The sequence below is a fragment of the Heterocephalus glaber genome, unplaced genomic scaffold (assembly GCF_053883595.1).
Source record: "Heterocephalus glaber isolate CG9 unplaced genomic scaffold, H.glaber_assembly_v1.0 deba00001600, whole genome shotgun sequence".
NCBI lineage: Eukaryota > Metazoa > Chordata > Mammalia > Rodentia > Bathyergidae > Heterocephalus > Heterocephalus glaber.
This window is the reverse complement of record NW_028258372.1, coordinates 3,992,721-4,016,771: the sequence shown is the minus strand read 5'-3', so window position 1 is coordinate 4,016,771 and position 24,051 is coordinate 3,992,721. Positions and strand designations below refer to the sequence as shown.

Below are 24,051 nucleotides of genomic sequence, written 5' to 3'. Positions count from 1 at the left end.
TATGAAGGCCCTAGGTTCAGTCCCCACTACCAAAAAAGAAGCAAAAGTACATTAGAGTTATCTGGATTAAATAGGAATTTAGATTGTACTTCTAAGAACACATGAACCTGATGGGAAACAGTATACCTTTTATTAGTCCTTTTACAGTTAAATGAAATAATTGGTATTTCATTCTTTACTTGTTTTGAAATGTCTCACATACTTTACTTTCACATTTTAAAGTTACCTTTCTTTGTGGTTGGAACAGATGAAGACTAACTCAATTTTTTTCAGTGGAAGAAGATGGATTCATGAGGCAGTCACACATATGTGGGTCAAACTGGGCTATAGAAATTTAACTAATTCTGATTATAGCAGAAATTACTGTTACAACATTACCTGTAGTAATTTAGTGTAATAACTACAAAAACTACTTACTCCCCACCAGAATTTAACTGCTTTGAGCATAATTTGTCAGTTTGTATGCTACATATTCAAAGCTGAAATCACTGAGAATATGCTTGTGACTCTCAGAGTAACAGGTGAGGTAGATTTTTAGGTACATCCTATAAGCAGTCTTAATACCTCCTAAACAGCCTTGTCTATGGGTTTGGCTGTAAAAGCCAGTGGAGGAGACCAGGTGTTGAAAGACTTAAAGATTTATGACTGCTGTCAGTCAACAAGCATCTAAGTGAACTCAAGTCTTGAATTGAGTGGAGAGAAAGCTGGCCCACAATTTTTTGATTTTTGTTTGATTTACATCTACCACAGTAGATCCTACAAGACCCCAAACTAATGGTACTTTGTATATGTTGTTATTGTGATTTTCTGTTTCTTCTCTTCACTGCTTCTTTCCTCCATTCCATTTACCTGTCTATGTCTGCAGGTTCAGTGGTTTTGCCAATGACAGTCATAGTCTGTAGTAGGAGTGGATATAGGTTAAAGCTAGAGCACATATAGTCATCATTCCAAAAAGAATCGATGGCATTTTCCTTGCTACTCTCATCCTTGTTCCACACTTCAAGCTTTGGTGGTGGATTATGAATTTATTGTCAAGTATTTGACTACCATCTTTTGGGTTATGTTTACTCATTATTGTAGTTCTATTGTTTCTTAGGGGTTCCCTTTAATTTTGCCTTTCCTTTGTGCTGCATTCTATGATGTGTACCCTGATAAAGTGTTTTCTGTCATGTTGTTTGCTTTATTACCTCTTCTCCATTCAAGTACGTTAAAATATTTAAGTATTCTTCCATCCTAATTTAAGCTCTGTAGCTTAGAAGTTGTATGTTTCCCAGTAACATGGAGGGGTTCTTCTATATTGATTGACTAGCTCTTAACCACATGAATTACCTGGTTTTGTTTTTCCTTGTTTAGCATGAGGGGCTTATTTGAGATACAGTCCAAGGAGGATTATCAAACCTAAGAAGCAGCTATAAGATGTCTATTTATATGGACAGATAAATTGTGTTTTCTGTTTTGAACATAGAACTTGTTACTCAGTTTTCTGTGTCTTAAGAACCTTGGCTTCCTTAACAAAATTCCCTAGGGAAAATTGAGATACATGTTTTTGCCATTCATATTCACTAGCAGTATAGTAAATAGTCATGAAATTTAAGAGCTATAAGAGTTATTCACAGGTTATTTACTGTGGAGACTGAAACTTGGAGATAATACAACTTGCTCTGCACATACAGCCCTGGAAGGAGCAGGATGAGAATCTAAGGCTTTTGATTCCTAGTCTGTTGCTTTTCTACCACATTTATTCTAGCTCTCAGGAGTAGTATTGTATGCTAGCTTCCAGAAGATAACTAGAATCTAGTGGATTGTTATAAGTATGTACAAGGTCAGTATTACAGTATAAAAGTTTGGGTGCTGTTTACTAAAATCTTTGCAATTCTGATTATTTCACCCAGTTCGTGTTCTCTTTTCCATCTTATGGGCCTAAACCCACATTGTGATCCAGGACTGTATATTCAGATTCCCTCATGATGTCTGTTTTATAGCATTATATTTTATATAGAAGAACAGTGACTAATCTTTCAATCCATCTGGACATACTAAAATAATTGCTCAAGAATAGATGGTATAGGGGCCGGGGATTTAGCTCAGTGGTTCTGCCGCCTGCCTTGCAAGCGGAAGGATCCGAGTTCTATCCCTGGCACCAAAAAAAAAAAAGAATAGGTGATATGAACAGCAAAAAACAAACAGCATAAAAAATAAAACAATAACAAAAAACTCCAAACGTATCTGTTTGATTTTGCTGATTGAAGTATCTTTGATATTGTAACATTTCTATTTAGGATAATTATGCTGCCTTGAGTAGAAAAGGAAAATAGAAGTATTAGCTCTTGAAATATGATTGAAAAGAATGTGAAACCATACTGGTCAGTGTTGCTATGCTCATTGTAAACTTTAAATATCTTGGAATTAACTGAACCTAGCACATGTGATTATTAGAAACAATTCCATATTAGGCTGAATCAAAGTTTGTAAAGAAATTTATAGGATACAATTTGAAGATTGAAACTATTAGGGTGAAATCTTTTTTATTTTCCCTGATGTAATTTGGCTCTAGGAGTTTAGTTGCTCCCCTCACCAAATTCTTCCAGTGATTATTCAATACCAAGTCATAATGGAAACACCCATATCTATTTTGATATATTTAAAATTTAAGGACCCTGAATTAACAAAATAAAGTAGGTTTTCATTTTGTTTTATGTGCCACTTTAAAAAGCACAAACATTATGTTAATATCCTTAGAATTTTTTGAGTGTTGTTTTTCCTTTTTAATCTTCAAAATTTATAAAAGTAGAAATGAAATTAAGGCATGCATGGCTTCATTTAATTTTCCCTCCAGGTTAAAAGCCAAAACAGCATTGTCAGGGATTTTTTTCCCCCAAATGATCTTATTGCTCTATGTTCATATATGCATAAAGGCTCAATATATGTGCAAAACGTTCTTGTAGTTTAATTTCCCACTGCAATATTCTCATGTAGTATAAACAATGTAGTGCTAAATCTGTTATAGTTACAACGTGTTTTAGGGTTAAAATATTTTAGTTACATTACAAAAAATCAAACACTGACATGTTAGGATATGAGTTTTTTCTTTTTAATTCTCTAGACATTATGGATGATAGTGTGTTTTATAGTGAATGTACTAGCTTATTACTTCCACAAGAGGGAGTGTTGCATATTTTGTAACTAAAATAAATTTTATAATTAATATTGTAACTAAGTTCCAGATGAGCTACAAAATTAAGGCTATCTTGGGGCTTTCTCTCATTTTAATGTGTGTGTTATGGAGCACTTTACCAACTAATAAGCACCTTAGAGATTGGCATTTTAAACATCTAAATTTTTAACTGAGTAATGTCATTAAATTCCTTAGTAAAATGGATCTATCAGATAAGCCTAATCATATAAAATGAAATTGATTTCTATAAATTGTTATTTAAGGAGAATAAATTTCAAGAGAAAGAAATAAAATTATTCTCAAGATAGGTAGAAATCAGAAAAACTCATTCCCTGAGAAGTTGAAGATGTCTTTCTTTAATTTGTTATGAAATTTTGCTTTGTTTTTCATAGAAGACTTTAAAAATTTTTCTTTATTAATATCTACTTATATTACATGATATAAAAATATTTAAAAATTTAAAAATAAAAATAGAATAGCTCTTTTAGAAATGGGGAAAACATCTTTCTGACAATTGTAGAACACTTAGAATAGCAAAGAATGGATTTGAGCTCTGAAAATCAGTAGACTGAATTTATACTTTAGTATAAGCAAGGCAAGATATCTCTGGACTTATTTTTTCTCTACAAATTGAAGCATTTAGACAGTCCATCGTCTAAGATGATTCAGTTCTAAATTTTGTATGTTTGGGGAAAAGTTCAAAACAGTGAACAGTAATTTGAATTTACCTCTGTATTATTTACCAGATTGTGAGGAATTTTCTTCAGATAGAATGTGTAGCTGCTAATAGTTTGGAAGCCAAGGTTAAAGAAAGCAAAAAGTTTTAAAAGAATTACTTTGACAAATACTACCAGGCTATAGTGGTCTTGCATTCGAGCACTTTTTCCCAGTCCCTCTCCACAACAGCCGTTGACGCAGACGCTCTGTTGTTATGCAGTAAGTGGGCTAGGTGGTGCACTGAGGTAGTGTGCGCTTTTCTTCACAGTGCTTGCCATTTGTACTGGTGATCCTTTAGTAGCTGAAGATTTATTAATTACATTTTCATTTTTCTGCCTTTTCATACTCATTTTATCTTCTATTTTGGCCCTTGGTTTTACCAAACAAACCTAAAGACGTTATCTTCCAATTTTTAAAATATACTTTATTCTTTTGATTGTTTTTTTTTTTCCCATTAAGTTTATCGGTACATTTTAGGTATAAAATACAGTTACAGTCATCATTGGGATCTTGCACCATTACATGAGTATCTTGATTCTTATTTTTTCCCCTTCCCCTGCCCTCCCTTCACCCCCTCCACCCTTCCCTATTTGCAAAGACTTTGTTTCCATATTTTTTCTTTTCCCTTCTTTCCTTTCCCCTACCCCTCCTACTTCCCCTGCTCCTTTAGACGTTTTCTTCCTGTTACACAATATCAGTTATACATTTTTTAAATTACAATATCAAGATCTAGGAGACATTACCACAGATTTTACAGAATTTAAAAGGATATAGAAAGCATATTACAAAAATCTTTTTTGAAATAAATTTGACAGTTTCTAAGAAGTACCTATGTCTTTAATGTGTTGAGAAGGTTCTGTTCTACTTCTAGTTTCCTGATAGCTTTTACCATGAACAGCTGTAGAATTTAGTCCAATACTTTTTCTCCAACTAGTGACAGGATCATATGGCTTTTTCCTTTCCTCTGTTAAAATGATGTCTTTTGGGGGTGGATCTTCCAATGCTGAACCAACACTGCTATCCCTGTAATAAAAAAACACTTTCTACATACTGCCAGATCTGACTTCTGATAGTTTGTTTTGTTAAACAAATGTCTATGTTCATACTTTTTTCTTCTATTATCTTTATCCAGTTTTAGGATTAGCACAATGTTGGGTTCCTAAAATGAGGGGAGAAGTGTTCCTTCTTTTTTCTGCTTTAATTGTTTGATATAATTTATCAGTTAAAATGTTTATGAGCCTGCTGTTGTCATATAGGTAGGTTTTTCAAGCTAGGAATATACTTTCTTTAATAGGTGCTATTCACATTTTATATTTCTTTTGATTGTTTTTTGTTTGTTTGTTTGTTTGTGGTACCAGGGATCAAACTCAGGACCTTCTCCTTGCGCAACAGGCGCCAGAACCACTGAGCTAAATCCCTGGCCCTCTTTTGATTGCTTTTTAAAGTTTATTATTAGAACCTTTAGTATTCTTACTTCCAGATGCACCTTTAGATAAAAATAGGTAGAAATTTTGTGAAAAGGATTTTTTCTGTTTTTCCTCAAAACTATTTTATAATTTCTTGTCTCAGTCTATTAAAACTTAATTGTAATATGAATCTACTTACATATTGTCATTTGATGTTTATCACACATTAATAGTACTTGGTACTCAATGTCATATTCTGCTTTTATATACTGTACTGTGCCACACACGAAATACATCAGCTGTTGATCCCATTCTCACAAAATTTTGTCTAAATTATCTTAGTTTCAGAGTACTGGCTTATGTTTTCATTTTTTCTGCAGTTGATTAAAACTCTGTGTTACTGGTTTTATATTCTGTGTAGTTTTCTAATAGGTATGACCATAGTTTCCCCATATAAAATAGGAAATTTGAGCTAAAAGATAACCTTTTTCTTTTTTATGAATTTTGTTACAAAATATCAAAATTAACTTTTTCTAAACCTTTTTTTTTTTGGTACCAAGATCGAACTCGGGACCTTGCACTTGTGAGGCAGACGGCGGAACCACTGAGCTAAATCCCCAGCCCTTTCTAAACCTTTTCAATCTTACTTCAAACTTTTTATAAAATTGTTTTCAAGTTGCAGAGTAAATTCAGTTTGTGGAAGTTTTCATGTCTAGAAATGAGTAAAATTCCACCATGGTAAAAGCATTGTTTATGTTGAGAAATTATATTACAGTGTTAAAATTAGAGAAACTAAGCCTCATTTTAAAAAACTGATTACCTAGAGTTCTGTATATGTATTTGTATAGACTTTTACAGAGTGCCCTGAGCTTTCTGCACATATCAGTTCTCTTGTACTCATGAATCTAGATTGAAAAACCCCAGGAGTTCGAAATAAGAAAGTGAATCAGAACAAATGAGTAGGCTCTAATTTATGGCATATTCCTTATAATAGATTTCTCTGTTTTCTTAAGCCAACTCTGCTGCCAGTGTGCGTCAGTTTTTTCTAAAAGCCAATTCAGCCTTTGTCAGCCTTAGGCAAAAATACAGTTTTCAAAAGAAAAAACTGTAAGAGTATAAAATTCTAGTCGGGAAGGATGAGGGAGCTCTGAACTTCATTAATCTGTGCTGATTAAGGTAGTTTCTATTAGAGAAAATGAGCACATGAGAAGAGGAAAGAATGAAAACTCAAACTCTTCTAGTATTACAATTGGAACTCAGCATATGCTCAGGTTTCATCACTATAAATAGCAAAAATATCTGCTTTTTACTATTTGAGAAAAAACAAACATTTTGTTCCCAGGAATTAATTCATTTATTCAAAAATATTAAACTTTACCTAGCCAGATACTTTGCTAGGTATAGATTAGTGAATGTAAACAGATATGGCTCCGTCCCCTGTGAAGTTTATCATTATCTGTTCTTTTCTTCTATTTATGCTTCACAAATTATTTGTATGTTTGATTCTCATATTAACAGCAGCAGTGAAGTGTCTGCGTTAATTTGTCTTCTGATTTTTCAAATGTGTCAGCAATACCATTTTAATTTTTACTAACCTTAAATAAGAAAGTGATCATCACTTTCTTTAATGTGATCAATCACAGTATCTCCTGTGCCTTAAATGTTAATGGTTGTGAGAATAGCTTGTAGTTTTGCTCTTTGTAAATTTTATGCCATTGTCTGTTTTCACCATATGCTTTCAGTGTCAGAGCAGCAGAGTGTTGTAGCATTGAGGATGCTTTGTTGTGTATTTTACCATATAAAAAGCTTTTTTCCAACCATAGCATAACAGGATGTTGAATGACAGAGGTAATGTGTTTTTTTTTCTGCCATAAAGGCATAATTTCCACAGCAGGAATTATGCACATTTGTATGTTGGGAAAAGAAGGTTTTTACCATCTCCATGTTGAAAGTCCATGTGGCATGAGGAAATCTTTTCCCTTGTTTTTATTTTTTGTTGGTGGTGGTGTTGTTGCTGTCATTTTTTTTAAAAATCCATATGTTCACTCAAATGAGAAATATTTGCAATTGAAAAATGCCCGTTAAACATTTCTGAATAGAGCTTGCATAGTTGTTTATCATTAGTGAAATTTTTCATCTGAATGTTCATTCACTATACTATGGAAAACACAGTCCTTCAATTGTTTTTAATTATTCACTATTTTTAATCACCAAAGTGTAATGTTTCTATATTTAGGAGTAGTAGACTGATAGTTTTTGTGAGGTTTGTGTGTCACTTATTGAAAATTGTGCTGTGTGTGCACTCTCATGGTGTTTTGAAATCGTGATTTTTATTTTATCTCCTTTAAATGATAACATAATAATTCTTTTTTTAATGATTAAACTAATTTAGTAAATTCAAGATGGAGGCGCTTTCCTACTGATTATGCTTCCACCTCAGAAGATGAATTTGGATCAAACCGTAATTCCCCTAAACATACCCGTCTGCGTACTTCTCCAGCCCTGAAAACCACTCGCTTGCAGAGCTCTGGGTCAGCAATGCCTACTAGTTCCTCCTCATTCAAGCACCGGATCAAAGAGCAGGAAGACTACATCCGAGATTGGACTGCTCATCGTGAGGAGATAGCCAGGTCAGTTTTGAGTGAAAATTTTCAGCATTCAACTTGGTACCAAAGTTTACCTTTTGCTTGTTGTGAACTAATAGTCTGAGAAATAAAATCCACAGGTCCAGAGCTTTTTACTTTTTATTTTAATTTAATTTTTATTTAACTTAATGTTGGCGCTACTAAATTATTGTAGAACATGTAGAATTGCTTTGGTCCCCTCACCCTTTTAAAATTTCTAGTAAAATTGCTAGATGACTAAGTATAACTTTTGAAAGATAGTATCAGCTCTGCAGAATTAAGACATGTGCACACAGTTTATGATTACTCCCCTTTTAACTTTCTTCCTCCTACTGATTAGAAATGTGTTGCTAATGTTCTCTGGGGCAAATTAGAATAGACAGATTTTCCCTTATACATCTGAGTTCATTAAGTACAGTTTGTTCACCCTTTTAATAAATCAAAATGTGATTATTTTGAATATGAAATCTGTTCACTATAACCTTTAGATTATGTACAAAAAGTAAAATTTATGCTGCAGCTGTGATTTTTAATAACTTACTATGATTGAATACTGAGAAATTATAATTAAACATGCTGTAGGAGTTAAAAGGTAACTTGTTTAAAGTTTATGATGTTAAATTTTACTATAGTATTACATACGTTACCTAAACATTTTCACTATATATATGCTGAAATTACTTTTGCCTTTACCTTAAGACACTATACTGGGCAACATATTAAAGAACATTTAGGGCCGGGGATTTAGCTCAGTGGTCATGAGTTTGATCTCCGGTACCAAAAAAAAGAACATTTATATAATAGTTAACAGATTTTTAAAAACAGCAACAAACTTCTACCATACTTTTAATAATGTTTTATCTTTTTTTTCTTTGTTGACTTCTGTAAATTGTGATTTTTCTTTTATGGTTCATTAGTTTAATTTTTAGATTTTGTTTCTGTTTTTAAATTGCCTTTATTTTTGGAGACTCTGACCTTCTGATCTTGTACTACTTTTTTGTTTTACTATGCAAATAGCTTTTTATGAGACTAATGATCAGAGCACATTAGGCCAGTCATTCTAGTTATATTTAGTAATATATATATATATTTTATATTTGCTTTGAGGTCCATGAATCATCACGAGCTCACAGAATCCTTACAGTGAGAGAATCTTGACATATTTTCTGTTCTTCTGGGTATACTGGCAACAGCAGATCTTGTGCGTCTCATCATTTTCCCCTTCCAATAAGGAAACATCCACCTGTACAAGGTTGAGTGATGCCTATGGGAACTAGAATGTATATGTCTGTCTCCTCTCAGGAGCCTCCCCTCAAGCTCTTGCACCTAAACTAGACAGATTAACCTTTTTCTGGGCCCAAACCACTTCCTTCTCCTAAATATAAAAAAGTTATAATACAAAGAGAAGGAGAAATAGTGTCTGTACATTATATTTTCACTTGTTTGCATTTTGTTATGTGCACCGTATTACATTGTCTTTGTGACTTCATTATCTGTAATAAGATTCTAAGAGCAACCTGGTTAGCCTTTTAATGATTTTCCTGTCTTTCCCCTCTATTTTGTCAGTAGAGCTGTGCTAATAAAGCACACCTTTGGCCTTTTAATTTTTCAGTTGCGTATCTTAGAATCAGAGAACTATCTTTTTTATTTAATGGAAAATAAAAAGAAAGGAAGGAAGGATGTAAAGTGTGGAAAGAAGGTAGCTGGGCTACAGATAGGACTCATGAAGCTCTGAGTTTAATCCATGGCACTGCAAAAACAAAAAGTTACTGCATGCTAATAATACCAGCACTTTGGGAGGCTGAGGCAGGAAGATCACAAGTTTGTATCCTGCTCAACTTAGTGAGACCTTGTTTCAAAATGAAATAAGGCTGGGGATGTAGCTCAGTGCACAGGCTCTGGATTCAATCTTCAATACTGCAAAAAAGAGTTGATAATTAATATTAGTATAGTGCATTAAGTTAGCTTATTGTGAGAAAAATTACTTTCAGAAGACTCAATCACAAACTAAATAAAATGTTAGAAATAATTTTATTCCTTTAAGTGGACTACTGCTGTCATTTAAAGAAAACCTCCATGCTGAAAAAGCAGTATTTACTGAAGAGATGCCATCTTTACTGGTGAACAAATAATTTAAACCTAAAAACTATCCTGGAAGATTATGTACTTCACAGTTTAATACCAGGCACTTGAAGATATTTCAGTGTTTTAGATTCATTATTACACATGCCATTGTATCATTCAATTATATTTTCTAGGAGAGAGCAGTGTTTTAAGAGTTAACAACCGTTTCATTATAGATATGTTATCCCAGAGGGTTAATAGATAGAGCCAATGTAACATTGTAGCTTCATGTTAACTGAGAGTTTTACTTCCAAAGATGGTGTCCTGATTTTGTACACACCCCTGCATACTGTTTTGGATCAAATTTACATGCGTTTCTTATATATTTTTTATATCTGTATATACCCCATCAACTTAACAAAGGACTTTTAAGCATTTCCATAAGCATAATGTAGTGTTTTGTCTGAGGGAACTGTGAAAATGATTGTAGGTGTATATGGATACAACTCTTAAGTGAAAAATAACTTAATTGATTTTTTTTCTTAAATTCTTTTATTGGTACATTTTAGGTATACAGCACATTTACATTTCTCATTAGGAACTTGTACTTTTACATGATGCATCTTGGTTCTTATTTTTTCCCCATTCCTAGCCTTTCCTTCACCTCCTCCACCCTTCCCTATTTACAGAGACTTTATTTCCATTTTTTCCATTTCTCATCATTTTTCCTTTCCCTTCTTTCCTTTCCCCTGCCCCTCGCACTACCCCTACCCCTTTGGACCTTTTCTTCCTATTTTACATTATCGATTATTCATTCTAATCATTGGTACATTTTAGGTATACAGTATAATGACGTTCATCATTGGAAATTTGCACCTTTACATAATCTCTCTTGGTTCTTATTTTTCACCCTTGCCCAGCCCTCCCTTCAACCCCTCCAGTCCTCCCTATTTACAAAGATTTTGTTCCTATTTTTCCATTTTCTCATATTAATTCCATTCCCTTCTTTCCTTTCCCCTACCCCTCCAACTTCCTTCCCCTTTGCCCCTTTTCTTCCTGTTTCACATTACCTGTTGTACATTTTAGTCCTTATCTACACTTTCAGTTTCTCACAGCAGAGAAAGTATTTGGTATTTATACATGTGTGTCCTATTTATTTCACTTAAGAGTATGGCCTCAATGTGCATCCACTTAGCTATAAATGTCTCTAATTTCTCATTTTTTATGGCTGAGTGGTACTCCATTTTATAAAAAAAACACATTTTCTTTATGTAGTCTCCAGTTGATGGGCATTTGGGCTGTTTCCAAGTTTTACCTTTCACAAACTGTGCTGCTATGAACATGAGTGCACATATATCACTGTGGTATGATTCTTTTAATTCTTTGGGGAAGATCCCCAGCAATGGAAGAGCAGAGTCAAATGAGACTTCCAGACCTAGTTGTTTGAGGTATCTCTATACTGATTTCCACAGTGGTTGCACCAGTCTACACTCCAAAAATTGATTTGGAACAAGAAGAGACCCAGAATAGCAAAAGCAATTCTAGGTAACAGAAACATGGCAGGGGGTATCACAATGCCCAACCTGCAACTAAACTATAAAGCTGCTGTGATAAAAACAGCATGGTACTGGCAAAGAAACAGACCTGAGGACCAGTGGAACAGATTAGAAGATGCAGAAACAACTCCAGACACACTCAGCCATCTCATCTTCGATAAAGGAGCCAAACACCCTCACTGGAGGAAAGATAGCCTCTTTAATAAGTGATGCTGGAAAAATTGGGCTTCAATTTGCCAAATATTAAAACTAGACCTGTATCTCTCACCATGCACTAAACTAAAATCAAAATGGATTAAAGATCTAAATATTAAAATAGAAACTCTGAACCAGTTGGACCAGAGGTTAGGTAGAACCCTTGAAGACATCGGTGTAGGAAAAGATTTTATGAACAAAACCTCAGTTGCCTGTGAACTAGCACAAACAATCAACAAGTAGGATCTCTTCTTATTAAAAAGCTTCTGCACAGCAAGAGAAACCACCAGCAGTGTGAAGAGACAACCCACAATGTGGGAAAAAATCTTCACCTGCTCTTCCTCAGACAAAGGTCTACTATCTCAAATCTATAAAGAACTTAAAAAGATCAGACCTCCCAAATTTAAAGACCCAACCTGAAAATGGGCATCTGAAATGAACAGACATTTCTCAAAGAAGTAGAAATAGCAAATAAATACATGAAAAAATGTTCAACATCACTGGTCATTCAAGAGATGCAAATGAAAACAACACTGAGATTCCACTTCACTCCAGAAAGAATGGTTGGTATCATGAAATCAACCAATAACAAATGCTGGCGGGGCTGTGGGGAAAGAGGAACTTAATTGATTTAAATAAGGAAGCGTTTGAGATAGTTCATATAAAGAAAAAGACCTTATGGCTTAGAGTACATCCTTTATGTTACCTCTTTTTTAACAAATATTGCATACTTATTTCTACAGAAAGTTTGAAATTGGACCAGTGATTGTGACACTCAAGAAGGTACAAAAACTAGCATTAGTGTTACAAGTCTTAACAGTTTATATTGTGTTCCTTTAGAACTGTAGTCCCATTTAAATCTTGTAAGGAAAATGGAATTAAATGTGAGGTATGTGTTACATTTTTAAATTTCCATGCTTAAATTTTTACTGAGACTATAAAGGAAGCAGATGAATTATAAACCCTAAATGATTGCGTTAGTTTAGAATTTCTTTAGATTTGAAAGGGATGGAGATTGAGAATAGAAGCAGAGGTTATAAGCCTAAGAGTTTAAAGACAGTGGACAGATACAACAGTTGTAAAGAAACACATAGTGATAAGATATTCCGTGGGCCAGGGATTTAGCTTAGTGGTTCCAGCGCCTGCCTTGCCAAGTGCAAGGTCCTGAGTTTGATCTCCGGTACCAAAAAACAAAAATTAAAAAAAAAAAAAAGATATTCCAGTAAGTGTAATCTAGAAACATTATAAAAATTAATGTGAAAGCTTAGATTCAGCAACCATATGAGTAGCTACACACTCCAGATTGAATAATAAATCGGTTTCTATTTGGAAGATGTCTGTAATTTTTTTTCCTGATAATTTTAATAACCTTTTAGATTATTATTTTTTTTTTTTGCAGCACCAGGCATCAAACTTGGACCTTGCACTTGAAAGGCAAGCATGGCACCACTGAGCTAAATCCCCGGCCCCCTAGAATTCTTTTTAATAGCTTTAGTAGATGAGATTTTTGTAAGAAATATAATTTAAATTAATTTAACTATATATCATTGAGGCAACTTTAAGATAAGAATTGTCATGTGTCAAGAAAGCTGGCATGTACATGCTAGCATGTAAAGCTGGTATATACATGCTAGATGAAAAGAATACTTTTGGAGTATCTTATTACGTCAACAATACATATTGCATATATGTTAAGAACTGTTGAAAACAAGCATGGTGGTGTATGTCTGTAATCCTAGCTACTCAGAAGGGGGCTGAAACGGATCAAAATTTAAAGGTTAGCCTGGGCAACTTAGCAAGACCCTGTCTCAAAATCAAAAGGACTAGGAATGTTTCTCAGTCATAGAGCACTTGCCTAGCAAGGACGAGGCCCTGGGTTCAGTCCCCACAACTGTGAGAAAACAGTGTTACTGCATAACGTGTAAATGGAAATGGTTGTTGATGATATTTTTTCTAATGAGTTTATACTGCTTTCCACAAATATAAGAAACTGCTTTGTATAAATCTCTGCAGAGTAAAAGAAAAAAACCTTAAAAAATAGTTTTAGACGTATTGATGTTTATCTTTAGTTAAATCTTACTAAGCTTGGTTATTCTGTTTCTCATCCTAGTTCATTTATTTCATGAAAAAAATTGACTCTACATGTTGAGTATGCCTTATCCTAAGTTGGGCCTGAAAATGCTTTGCATTTTGGAAATTTTAATATTTTGAAATATTTGCAAATATACAATGATGCAGCTTGGAGATGAGACCCAAGTCTAAATACAGAATTTATTTATGTTTCATATACACCTATGCACTTAGGCTGAAGGTACTTTCATACAGTGTTTGCAGTGTGCTTGCATTGGCTGCAGTCTACTACATGAGGTCAGGAATGGAATTTTCAATTTGTGGTGTCACGTTGGTGCTCAGAAGTTTTGGATTTTTGGAGCCTTTCACATTAGGGATCCTCATCCTATATTATCTTGGGGAACACTTCAAATCCATTCTCAAAATAAACGGATCAACAGTTAACACATTTGAAAAAAAACTACAGGCAAAACACTATAGGCAGATAATGTGAAATGTAATGTGACACAATGAGAAAATCTACTTAGGCCTCTTATTCTTTGTGTCCTTAGCCTAAAAATGGTCACATGGCTTCTCCTAAGCATTTTGCTTGTCTGTAAAATAAGACGACTAATACAAATGCAAACCTTCTTTATAAGGTACTTACTATATTATAATAGAGCTCTCTGTTCTAAGCTTTATGAATATAGGGACCCTGACCACTTTTTTTTTTTAACCACTGTAGCCCTTGGGACCTAGCATAGTACAAATATTAATGGAATAGTAAATGGAATAATAAATTTATCCTACCTTTTTTGCTTGGTAAATAAAAGAAAAATTAACTGTCATTTCTAATAAAGTCATCATAAATTGCTGGTGTTGGTCCATAAACTTCAACAGAACTTTTAAATCTAATTAATTTTTTTTTTTTTTTTTTTGGCACTGGGGATCTAACTCGGGTCCTTGTGCTTGCGAGGCAGGCGGTGGAACCACTGAGCTAAATTCCCAGCTAAATCTAGTTAAATTTTTACACAATTACTACTCTGCATTTCTTGAAAGTCTTTCAAACTAATGTTTTGTATAAGCTTTAAAAAGTTACTTTGTCCTTACTTTGGATTTTACTGTTACAGAAGCTTTCACACATGCTTTCAAGACTATGCTGTCATTCCAAACCCTTTCCTATGAAAGTAGCCACATTGAGTTTTATGTTCAGTGGATGCTTAATGTGGGGGAATTATGTATCTCATTAAATAGCAGTTTTTATTGAATCAAACAGGAGCAGTAGTAGTAGATTTTGTAAGTTCTTGTTTCAAAAAATGCTAAAAGAAAAATGTCTGTTTTCCCCTTTGATTATCACTAGTAGTAGCAGTTATTAGTTCATCAGTCTGTGTGGCTGAAAATGTAAACAACTATATGGAAATATAGCTAAAACTGGAATCTGGTCCTGCCTTAGCTATGAGCAAGCCACTCACCTCTTCTGAGAATGTGTCCTCAATAAATTAGAGAAGTCCTTCCTCACAAGAACTTTGTGGTTCTCAGATTACATAATGTATAGTAGAAAATGCTGTGTTAGAGTTTTTAACTCCTTGATACCATACACCTTTTGGCCATCTGGTGAAGCTTATGGAGCTGTATCTGTGTTTCTAAATGTGTAAACAATCACTTAAAATTACCAAGAATTCCAATTACACTGAAATACCATTATTAAAATATTTTAAAGTAATAGAGTAGCATATGGTTCTTTAAGATTTTTGTTTTGTATTAAATTCTTCTATTGGTACATTGTAGGTATACAACACAATTACATTTCTCATTGGGAATTGTACCTTTACGTAATGCATCTTGGTTCTTATTTTTTCCCCATTCCTAGCCCTCCCTTCACACCCTCCACCCTTCCCTATTTACAAAGACTTTAGTTCCATTTTTTCCTTTCCCTTCTTTCCTTTCCCCTGCCCCTCCCACTACCCCTACCCCTTTGGACCTTTTCTTCCTATTTTACATTATCGATTATTCATTCTAATCATTGGTACATTTTAGGTATACAATATAATGACATTCATCATTGGAAATTTGCACCTTTACATAGTCTCTCTTGGTTCTTATTTTTCACCCTTGCCCAGCCCTTCCTTCAACCCCTCCAGTCCTCCCTATTTACAAAGATTTTGTTCCTATTTTTCCATTTTCTCATATTAATCCCATTCCCTTTGCCCTCCCACTTCCTTCCTCTTTGCCCCTTTTCTTCCTATTTCACATTACCTATTATACATTTAGTCCTTATCTACACTTTCAGTTTCTCACACCAGAGAAACTATTCGGTATTTACATGTGTGTCCTATTTATTTCACTTAAGAGTATTCCCTCAATGTGCATCCACTTAGCTATAAATGTCTCTAATTTCTCATTTTTTATGGCTGAGTAGTACTCCATTTTATAAAAAAACCACATTTTCTTTATCCAGTCTCCAGTTGATAGGCATTTGGGCTGTTTCCAAGTTTTAGCTATTACAAACTGCTGCTATGAACATGGGTGCACATATATCACTGTGGTATGATTCTTTGAATTCTTTGGGGAAGATCCCCAGCAGTGGAATAGTGAGGTCAAATGGGACTTCCCGTCCTAGTTGTTTGAGGTATCTCCATACTGATTTCCACAGTGGTTGCACCAGTCTACACTCCCACCAGCAGTGGAGCGGGGTTCCTTTTTCCCCACAGCCCCGCCAGCATTTGTTATTGGTTGATTTCAAGATAGCAGCCATTCTTTCTGGAGTGAAGTGGAATCTCAATGTTGTTTTCATTTGCATCTCTTGAATGACCCAGTGATGTTGAGCATTTTTTCATGTATTTATTTGCTATTTCTACTTCTTTGTGTGAGAAATGTCTGTTCATTTCAGATGCCCATTTTCGGATTGGGTCTTTAAATTTGGGAGGTCTGATCTTTTTAAGTTCTTTATAAATTCGAGATAGTAGACCTTTGTCTGAGGAAGAGCAGGTGAAGATTTTTTCCCACATTGTATTTTGTCTCTTCACACTGCTGGTGGTTTCTCTTGCTGTGCAGAAACTTTTTAATAAGAAGAGATCCCATTTGTTGATTGTTTGTGCTAGTTCACGGGCAACTGAGGTTTTGTTCATAAAATCTTTTCCTACACCGATGTCTTCAAGGGTTCTACCTAACCTCTGGTCCAACTGGTTCAGAGTTTCTATTTTAATATTTAGATCTTTAATCCATTTTGATTTTAGTTGAGTGCATGGTGAGAGATATAGGTGTAGTTTTAATCTTTGGCAAGTTGAAGCCCAATTTTTCCAGCACCATTTATTAAAGAGGCTATCTTTCCTCCAGTGAGGGTGTTTGGCTCCTTTATCGAAGATGAGATGGCTGAGTGTGTCTGGAGTTGTTTCTGCATCTTCTAATCTGTTCCACTGGTCCTCAGGTCTGTTTCTTTGCCAGTACCATGCTGTTTTTATCACACTGGCCCAGAGGAAGGGGCTTCTGAGCCACCATCCCACTGCTCCTGGTCCAGAGGGATGGGTTTCCCAGCCATCATCCCCCGGCTGCTCCCAGCCCACAGGAAAGGCCTTTTGGGTCACCATCCCTACCGCTGCTCCCGGCCCCTGTCCCACCTCACCCAGCTCAGAGGAGGTAATCCGTGCAGGCGCTAACAGCCCCCCGCCCCAGTCGAAATGAGAAAACACATAAATAAGTCTCAAAACCAGACTTCCAGATCACTTACAGCAACGCCAAAGGGAAATGAGATGGAACCACTCTGATACTCAACCACCTGGACCCACTGAACTGGCAACAAAAGGGGATCTGGAAAAAATGAAATCAGAAATAATTTCTCAGATAACAGGAGAAATTGTGCCCCTAGTGCAAGACATGATTAATAAATCTAGAGAGGAGCTGAGGAACATGATGGAATCCCAACATAAGAAACAAATGGGATCCATAAAACAGATGCAAATAGATTTCCAGGACATGAAAAACTCCATTGAAGGTTCTTTAAGATTTTGATAAAAATGGTATTGTGGTTTTAATGACTAGTCGTGTTGAAGAATGATGATGAAAAATTTGAGACACTGACAGCAACTGTGGTTTGTTGCCTGCATTTATAATTGAAAGAAATGCCAAGTATCAGTTGGATGTTAGAGAAAATATTGTGTTTGTCTCTTATCCAGGCTCAGAGACTCTTTGAATTCTGTGACCTCCAAGTTCATTAACCTCTTAATTTAAAGCCATATTTCTACTTCGTGGTGGTGTATATTTTTCAAGATGATATATAGATTATTTGGAATTAGTTTCATTAATACTAATTTTTGGATTTAAATCTGAGACTTTTGAGTATTAAAATAGTTAAGAGCATTTCCAAAGAACTTAAGTTTGGGGTACAAATCTTTAACGATGTGCAACTTATATAATTGATTCTGTTATAAATTGTTTTTTAGAGTTGTTATTTAAAGGAATTAAACTTCTTTTCTAAAATTATTACTAGGATCAGCCAAGATCTTGCTCTCATTGCTCGGGAGATCAACGATGTAGCAGGAGAGATAGATTCAGTGACTTCATCAGGCACTGCCCCTAGTACCACAGTAAGCACTGCCGCCACCACCCCTGGCTCTGCCATAGACACTAGAGAAGAGGTAGGAGATCTTCATGGAGAAATGCATAAGGTTCTTTCTTTTCTTTATTTCTTTTGCTTTTATCTTTTTGCTTAGTTTATTTTACTTTTGTCCACCCTCCCTGTTTGCATGAAGCTCTGCATTTTCCAACTTTGCTTTAACAATTTCTTTTATGTTTTTATAACAAAACTAGTAAAGGCTAACATTTGGTCTACTATTAACATGAAGGTGTGAAATCATTTAGAATAATCACTTTGCCTGCCAATTTCTGGTCCAGGACTTTACTTGAAATGTGAATATAAATTTGAAAAGCAAATCGGAATTTGATAAATGATTATATAAAGTTTATATATGAAAATACTTGTTAAAAAGTTATTTTTATTGCTAACCAGTCAGTATCTTTAATAGCAAAGAAAGAAAAAGTCAAGAGTTTTCACTATCTTAAATAGTTGTTTTGAATATATACAGACATATACAAGAATATTTTGAAAATTGAAAGGTATATGTGTATACACCACACATACAGAATACTGTGGAATGTGTTAGCATATGTGAACTGTTGCCCATCCAAAACCAAGGCCTTCTGCAATACAACTCTAGAGGACACTGTTTATATAACATTGTTCTAGAAGATATCTAACCTGTAAAATTAATGTCCAGTTTTCTTTTGTCCCTCAGTATCCATGGGGGATCGGTGCTAGTACTTTCTCACCCTCTGCAGATATGAGAATCTGAGGATGCTCATGTCCCTTACAGTCAGTGGTACACTATTTACATGTAATTCATGCAATCCTCCTATATCCTTGAAATCGTCTCCAGATCACTTATAATACCTAATACAGTGTGAATGCTGTGTAAGTAGAATACTGAGTTGTTTTGGGAATGATGACAAGGAAAAAAAGTTTGTATATGTTCAGTACAGATTTAAAAAAATAAAATTCCTCAAATTGGTTGCATCCGCACATGCAGACGGAAGATCGACTGTACTCTCTGGCCCTTTTTGGCTATTTTGATCTGGGACAGAATGGCAAGCAAAGGATTGGCATTTAAAAGGATGAACGTGTAGTTTGGGGGTTGGCAAACTGTTGCCTTACTGCCTGTTTTTATATGACCTAAAAACTAGACATAGTTTTTGTAATTTTAAATGAGTGAAAATATAAGTAGACAAATGAAATAATTTGCAATATGAAAATTATGTGTAATTCACTTTCAGTGCCCATACCTCAAGTTTTAGCATAACAGTGCCACACTCATTTGTTTGTCTATGGCTGTTTCTTTGCTGTAGTGGCAGAATTGAGTAATTGAAATGGAGACTATGTGGTTGCAAAGCCTAAAATATTTTTATCTGTCGCTAAAGAAAAATTTTGCCAGCCCCCTAATACTGATGATTTTTCTAAATAGTAACCAAAAATGGTTAGCCTTTTTGACAAATTTAATTCCGATAAACTGTACTGATATTTTTCTTCAGTTGCTTTTTGTCACATTTCTTCTGTTTTTTAATGGTCACTTACTGTTTATTTCTCTTCATATGTTGACTAATTTAATAAATGATGCTTCGTCAGTCTGTGTAGAGTTTTGTTACCATATTGATCAATTCTACCTGTATATAAAACCATCCTTATTGTTAAAAAACAAAAGGATCTTCTTGGTGGCAAGACATACACATTACTCTGGTACATTTAAAATGATAACGTTGTTTTCTCAGCTTTCTAACTAAATTTTACCTAACATGATTGTACATTTACTCAGACCCAATAAAATAATTCAAACATTTCATTGACTAGACTTCCATTTTTCCTTTTTGTTTTACTTCAGAATATTATAGTAGTTTATTCCCTCTTCAGTAAACACCAGTTACTTAGTATTGTATGTCTATAATTTGCACTGTAGATGGCAGTATATCATTTTTACTAGAATGTAATTTCTCTAGAACTGTTCAAAGTTTGACTAAAACCAAAATATTTATTATGTATAGATGTAATTTTTTTTCCTTTTGTAAACTTAATTGGAATTTGCAATTAATGTATCTTGTAAAGAAATTTGGCACCTGGATTTGGGGAGAAAATAAACCCAGAATATTGAAAGAAACATTATTTTGTACTGGTAAGACAATGTGAGCAAAATGAACTCAGTGTCCATCTGCATGGCTCTTTTTTCTTTTTTCTGTTGAGCATCTGTTTTTCATTTAGAAAAATCTTATTCATGGAAGAATTGAATTCAACTTATATACTTTGAATTCCAAAAATAAGATCCATGCAGATGAACATCTGTTTTATCAAGGAAATACCTTTGAAGTACTTATAAAAAGTAATTGGTTTATTGAAGATATCATGCGTCTTTCTGTTACTACTTGAGAGTGGAATAACTTTTGTCTAATCATAAAAAATTATAATGCCAGCATCTATACTTTTCTAAATTATTTTGTTCTTATAAGGGTTTGCTTTTTGTCCTATTAGTTGGTTGATCGTGTTTTTGATGAGAGTCTCAACTTCCGAAAGATCCCTCCATTAGTTCATTCTAAAACACCAGAAGGAAACAATGGTCGATCTGGGGATCCAAGACCTCCAGGAGCAGAACCTCCTGATCACTTAACAATTACAAGACGGAGAACCTGGAGCAGGGATGAAGTAAGTAAACAGTAAACTTTAACATATGTCAGAAGACATACGCCCCATAAATGGGAAAAGGAGGAACTGGTCAATGAATAGGGCTGAGGAAAAAGTTGCTATCCTTACAGAGGCAATGAAACTATTGCACTGTTGTGTCACATACAAAATAATAAACTCCAAATGAATTTCTTCAATGACATGAACAAAGCTGATACTTTTAGCAAAAGTGTAGGTAAATACCTTTCAACATTGAACCTAGTAGGTGCTTTTTAAAAAGATGCAAAAATATTTGACTTTAAAAGATAAGTTTGAGTATATTAAAATCATGGACTTTTATGTACCAGAATAATTCAGCAAATGTGAAAAGATACGTTACAACCTTTTGCAGAACATACAGCCTGCCAAGGATTAGTATATAGACTATATAAGAACTGTCTTAGTCACTTCCCTCATTGCTGGGACAAAATACCTGATACTCATGACTTAAGGGGACAGAGGTTTATTTTGGCCGAGTAGTCAGCTGGCTCCAAGGCAGAATGGCATGGTGGAGGAAAAGCTGTTCACAGCATGGTGGATGGAAAGCAGAGTCAAGGGAAGAATTGGGACAGGTGATAGATCCATTTGGGTTATACCTACAGTGACCTGCCTCTTCCACCCAGGCCCTACATACTAACAGCGAGTCAGCTATAATGTCCCCATAATCCAGTCACCTTCCAAAGGTCCTGCCATAGCAGTCAATAACAAAGGCAAAAATAATTCGGTAGAAAAATCTACAAAAGATTTAAAAAAGAAAAATCTCACCAAAGAAAATACTGTAAGCTTACAAAATAGGGAGAAAAAGTGTTCAGCTTCATAAGTGTTAAGCTACTTGGGAAACTGAGGTGAGAGGATTGCCTGAACCCAGGCGTTTGAGACCAAGATGGGCAATGTAGCAAGACTTCATCTCAAAATAAATAAAAATACTTAAGCAAATAAATAAAAGTGAATGTGTCATTGAGAAATCAAGGAAAGAAAGGTTTATTGAAAAGGTTTCTATCAATGGAAAAATAGATGAAAGGAGTTTCGGGGGAAATTCAAAGATATTTTCACCAGAGAATTGTTATTTCAGATAGCACTAGAGAAAGGACTAATTGAGCAATATAAAGAGGAGCTGCAGGCTTAGAGGTCAGTGTAGAGGGAGAGCATAGAAGGAAAAGGTTAACAAGAGAGTTGATCACAGGTGGATATTTTTGGATCCTTGGGTTTAAATAATAGGATCTGAAAATTAGTATGTAAGAATATATATGTGTTTAATAGTACCGAGAAGAAAAAGAGCTACCTAATGGAAAAAACACATAAGTAGCTCCAAAGCTACAGTTGCAATAGACTAGTTTTACAACACACTTTCTCTGTCCTGGCCTGGTAGTTGATTTGTTCCTGGTATTAGGAAAAAGGCCCATTTCCTGATCTCACTCATACTCATCTGGCCTGAGGTCTGAGAAGACAAATTTCTTTAAATGTAATAAAACTATGTGGAATAAGTTTTTATTTTTTTGAAGAGGGTAGAAATGTCTAGGTTGGTAGTTACCTCAAGGTTCATATTAGAAATTAACGCATTGTGACACTGAACTGCACTTCATGGGGTAGAAAAGAGAGATACCCTGTCCTGTGTTACAATCTTAAAACTGTCCTATACTTTCTCATTGATTCCTAACTTGTGTATGTCTTCCCCTTCTCACCCCCCACTTTTGGTTTGTTTCCTCAAAGTCCATAACCCGATTAGTATTCCTCCTTATCTTTTCCTTACTTTTATGTTCCTTTTCACATCCTAAGTAGCCTTTGGTCCTCCACTGAATTCAAATGCCATCATTCCCAAGTTGCAGTTTTTCTGTGACCACTTCTTTATTTATGTCACCCTCACTGAACTCATTTTCTTTAGAATTCTTACAGCACTGCATCACAAAATTTAGCATTTCTGTATATGCTTTCTTGTAAAAAGTTTAATAGTATTTCCTGTGTGTTCTCCCCACCACTTCACTGTTCTTTAAAACATCTTGACATACAAGGCCATGTCTTAGTTCCTCGGTTTTCTTACAGAGCCTGGACACAGTTCTGACAGTGTAAAGGAGCTGATTTTGAAAGCCACATCTAGACTGAAATTTGGTCCTTTTTCTAATTTACTACACTAGTTTTGCCTTTCCTGATTTAGCTGAGGGCTTGACAAACCAGTCTACAGGCCAAATCTAGCCTGCCACTTGTTTTATAAATAACACAGCCATGCTTATTTGCTTCCATGTTACCTGTGACTGCTTTCATTCCGTAACAGGAGAGTTGAGTTGTGGCAGAGACAACATGGCCCTCAAAACCTTCAGTCTTCACTGTCTGGTGCTTTACAGAATTTGTAGACCCCTGGTTTTCCTAATAATTCTCCACGAGGGTAGTACCAACACCCATCATGAAAATGTGCTATATTTTTACAAACTTATCTCTTCTCTTGTACTCTGAGGAGCAAGCATTGTACTCTTCTTGACCTTTGTATTCGTATTACTTGGTGAAAGAATAAATAAAAAATTTAGTACCCTAAGGATTTGTATTTTCCCTTTTATGATAATTTTAGTGGAAGTGTGAGAAACCAGGGTCATGATAGTAACTAAAGATAAGATAAAATACGTTGATTTTTTAAAAAAACGATATGACAGTATAATATGGAAACTTGACAAATTATTTAACAGAAGAATTCCTTTGTTGATAGTATTTTTCTCTTTCTCGTTTAAGTTACATGTTACTGTTAGAATCTTCATTGTTTTTTAAATTAAAATAAGCCTGAGTACTAAATGCCTCTAAGTGATGGTGAGCTGTGAGTGTTCTTAGTAATTATTACATTACAGTGGTGATATTTTAATGTGTGCTCTGTGGATGTTTCAGGTCATGGGAGATAATCTGCTGCTCTCATCCGTCTTTCAGTTCTCTAGAAAGATACGGCAGTCCATAGACAAAACAGCTGGAAAAATCAGGTATTTCACTTACCCTGACCTTGCTTCCAGCCACCTGCTGCCTCAGTGAA

The 24,051-nt window shown here is 34.8% G+C and overlaps 1 protein-coding gene across 7 annotated transcripts in view; it reads left to right on the top strand.

Moving 5' to 3' along the window:
• Cep170 (centrosomal protein 170) overlaps nt 1-24,051 on the top strand; it is a 116,673-nt gene that overhangs the window by 79,369 nt on the left and 13,253 nt on the right. For 3 of the 7 annotated variants that reach the window (XM_087194048.1, XM_087194047.1, XM_087194043.1), the window contains 4 exons: nt 7,691-7,928; nt 18,273-18,450; nt 20,856-21,026; nt 23,913-24,001. In XM_087194048.1, the coding sequence (XP_087050174.1) occupies nt 7,691-7,928; nt 18,273-18,450; nt 20,856-21,026; nt 23,913-24,001 (676 nt within the window). The remainder of the gene's footprint in view (nt 1-7,690; nt 7,929-18,272; nt 18,451-20,855; nt 21,027-23,912; nt 24,002-24,051) is intronic. The other 4 variants (XM_004853519.4, XM_087194044.1, XM_087194046.1 and 1 more) reach the window with 3 other exon arrangements.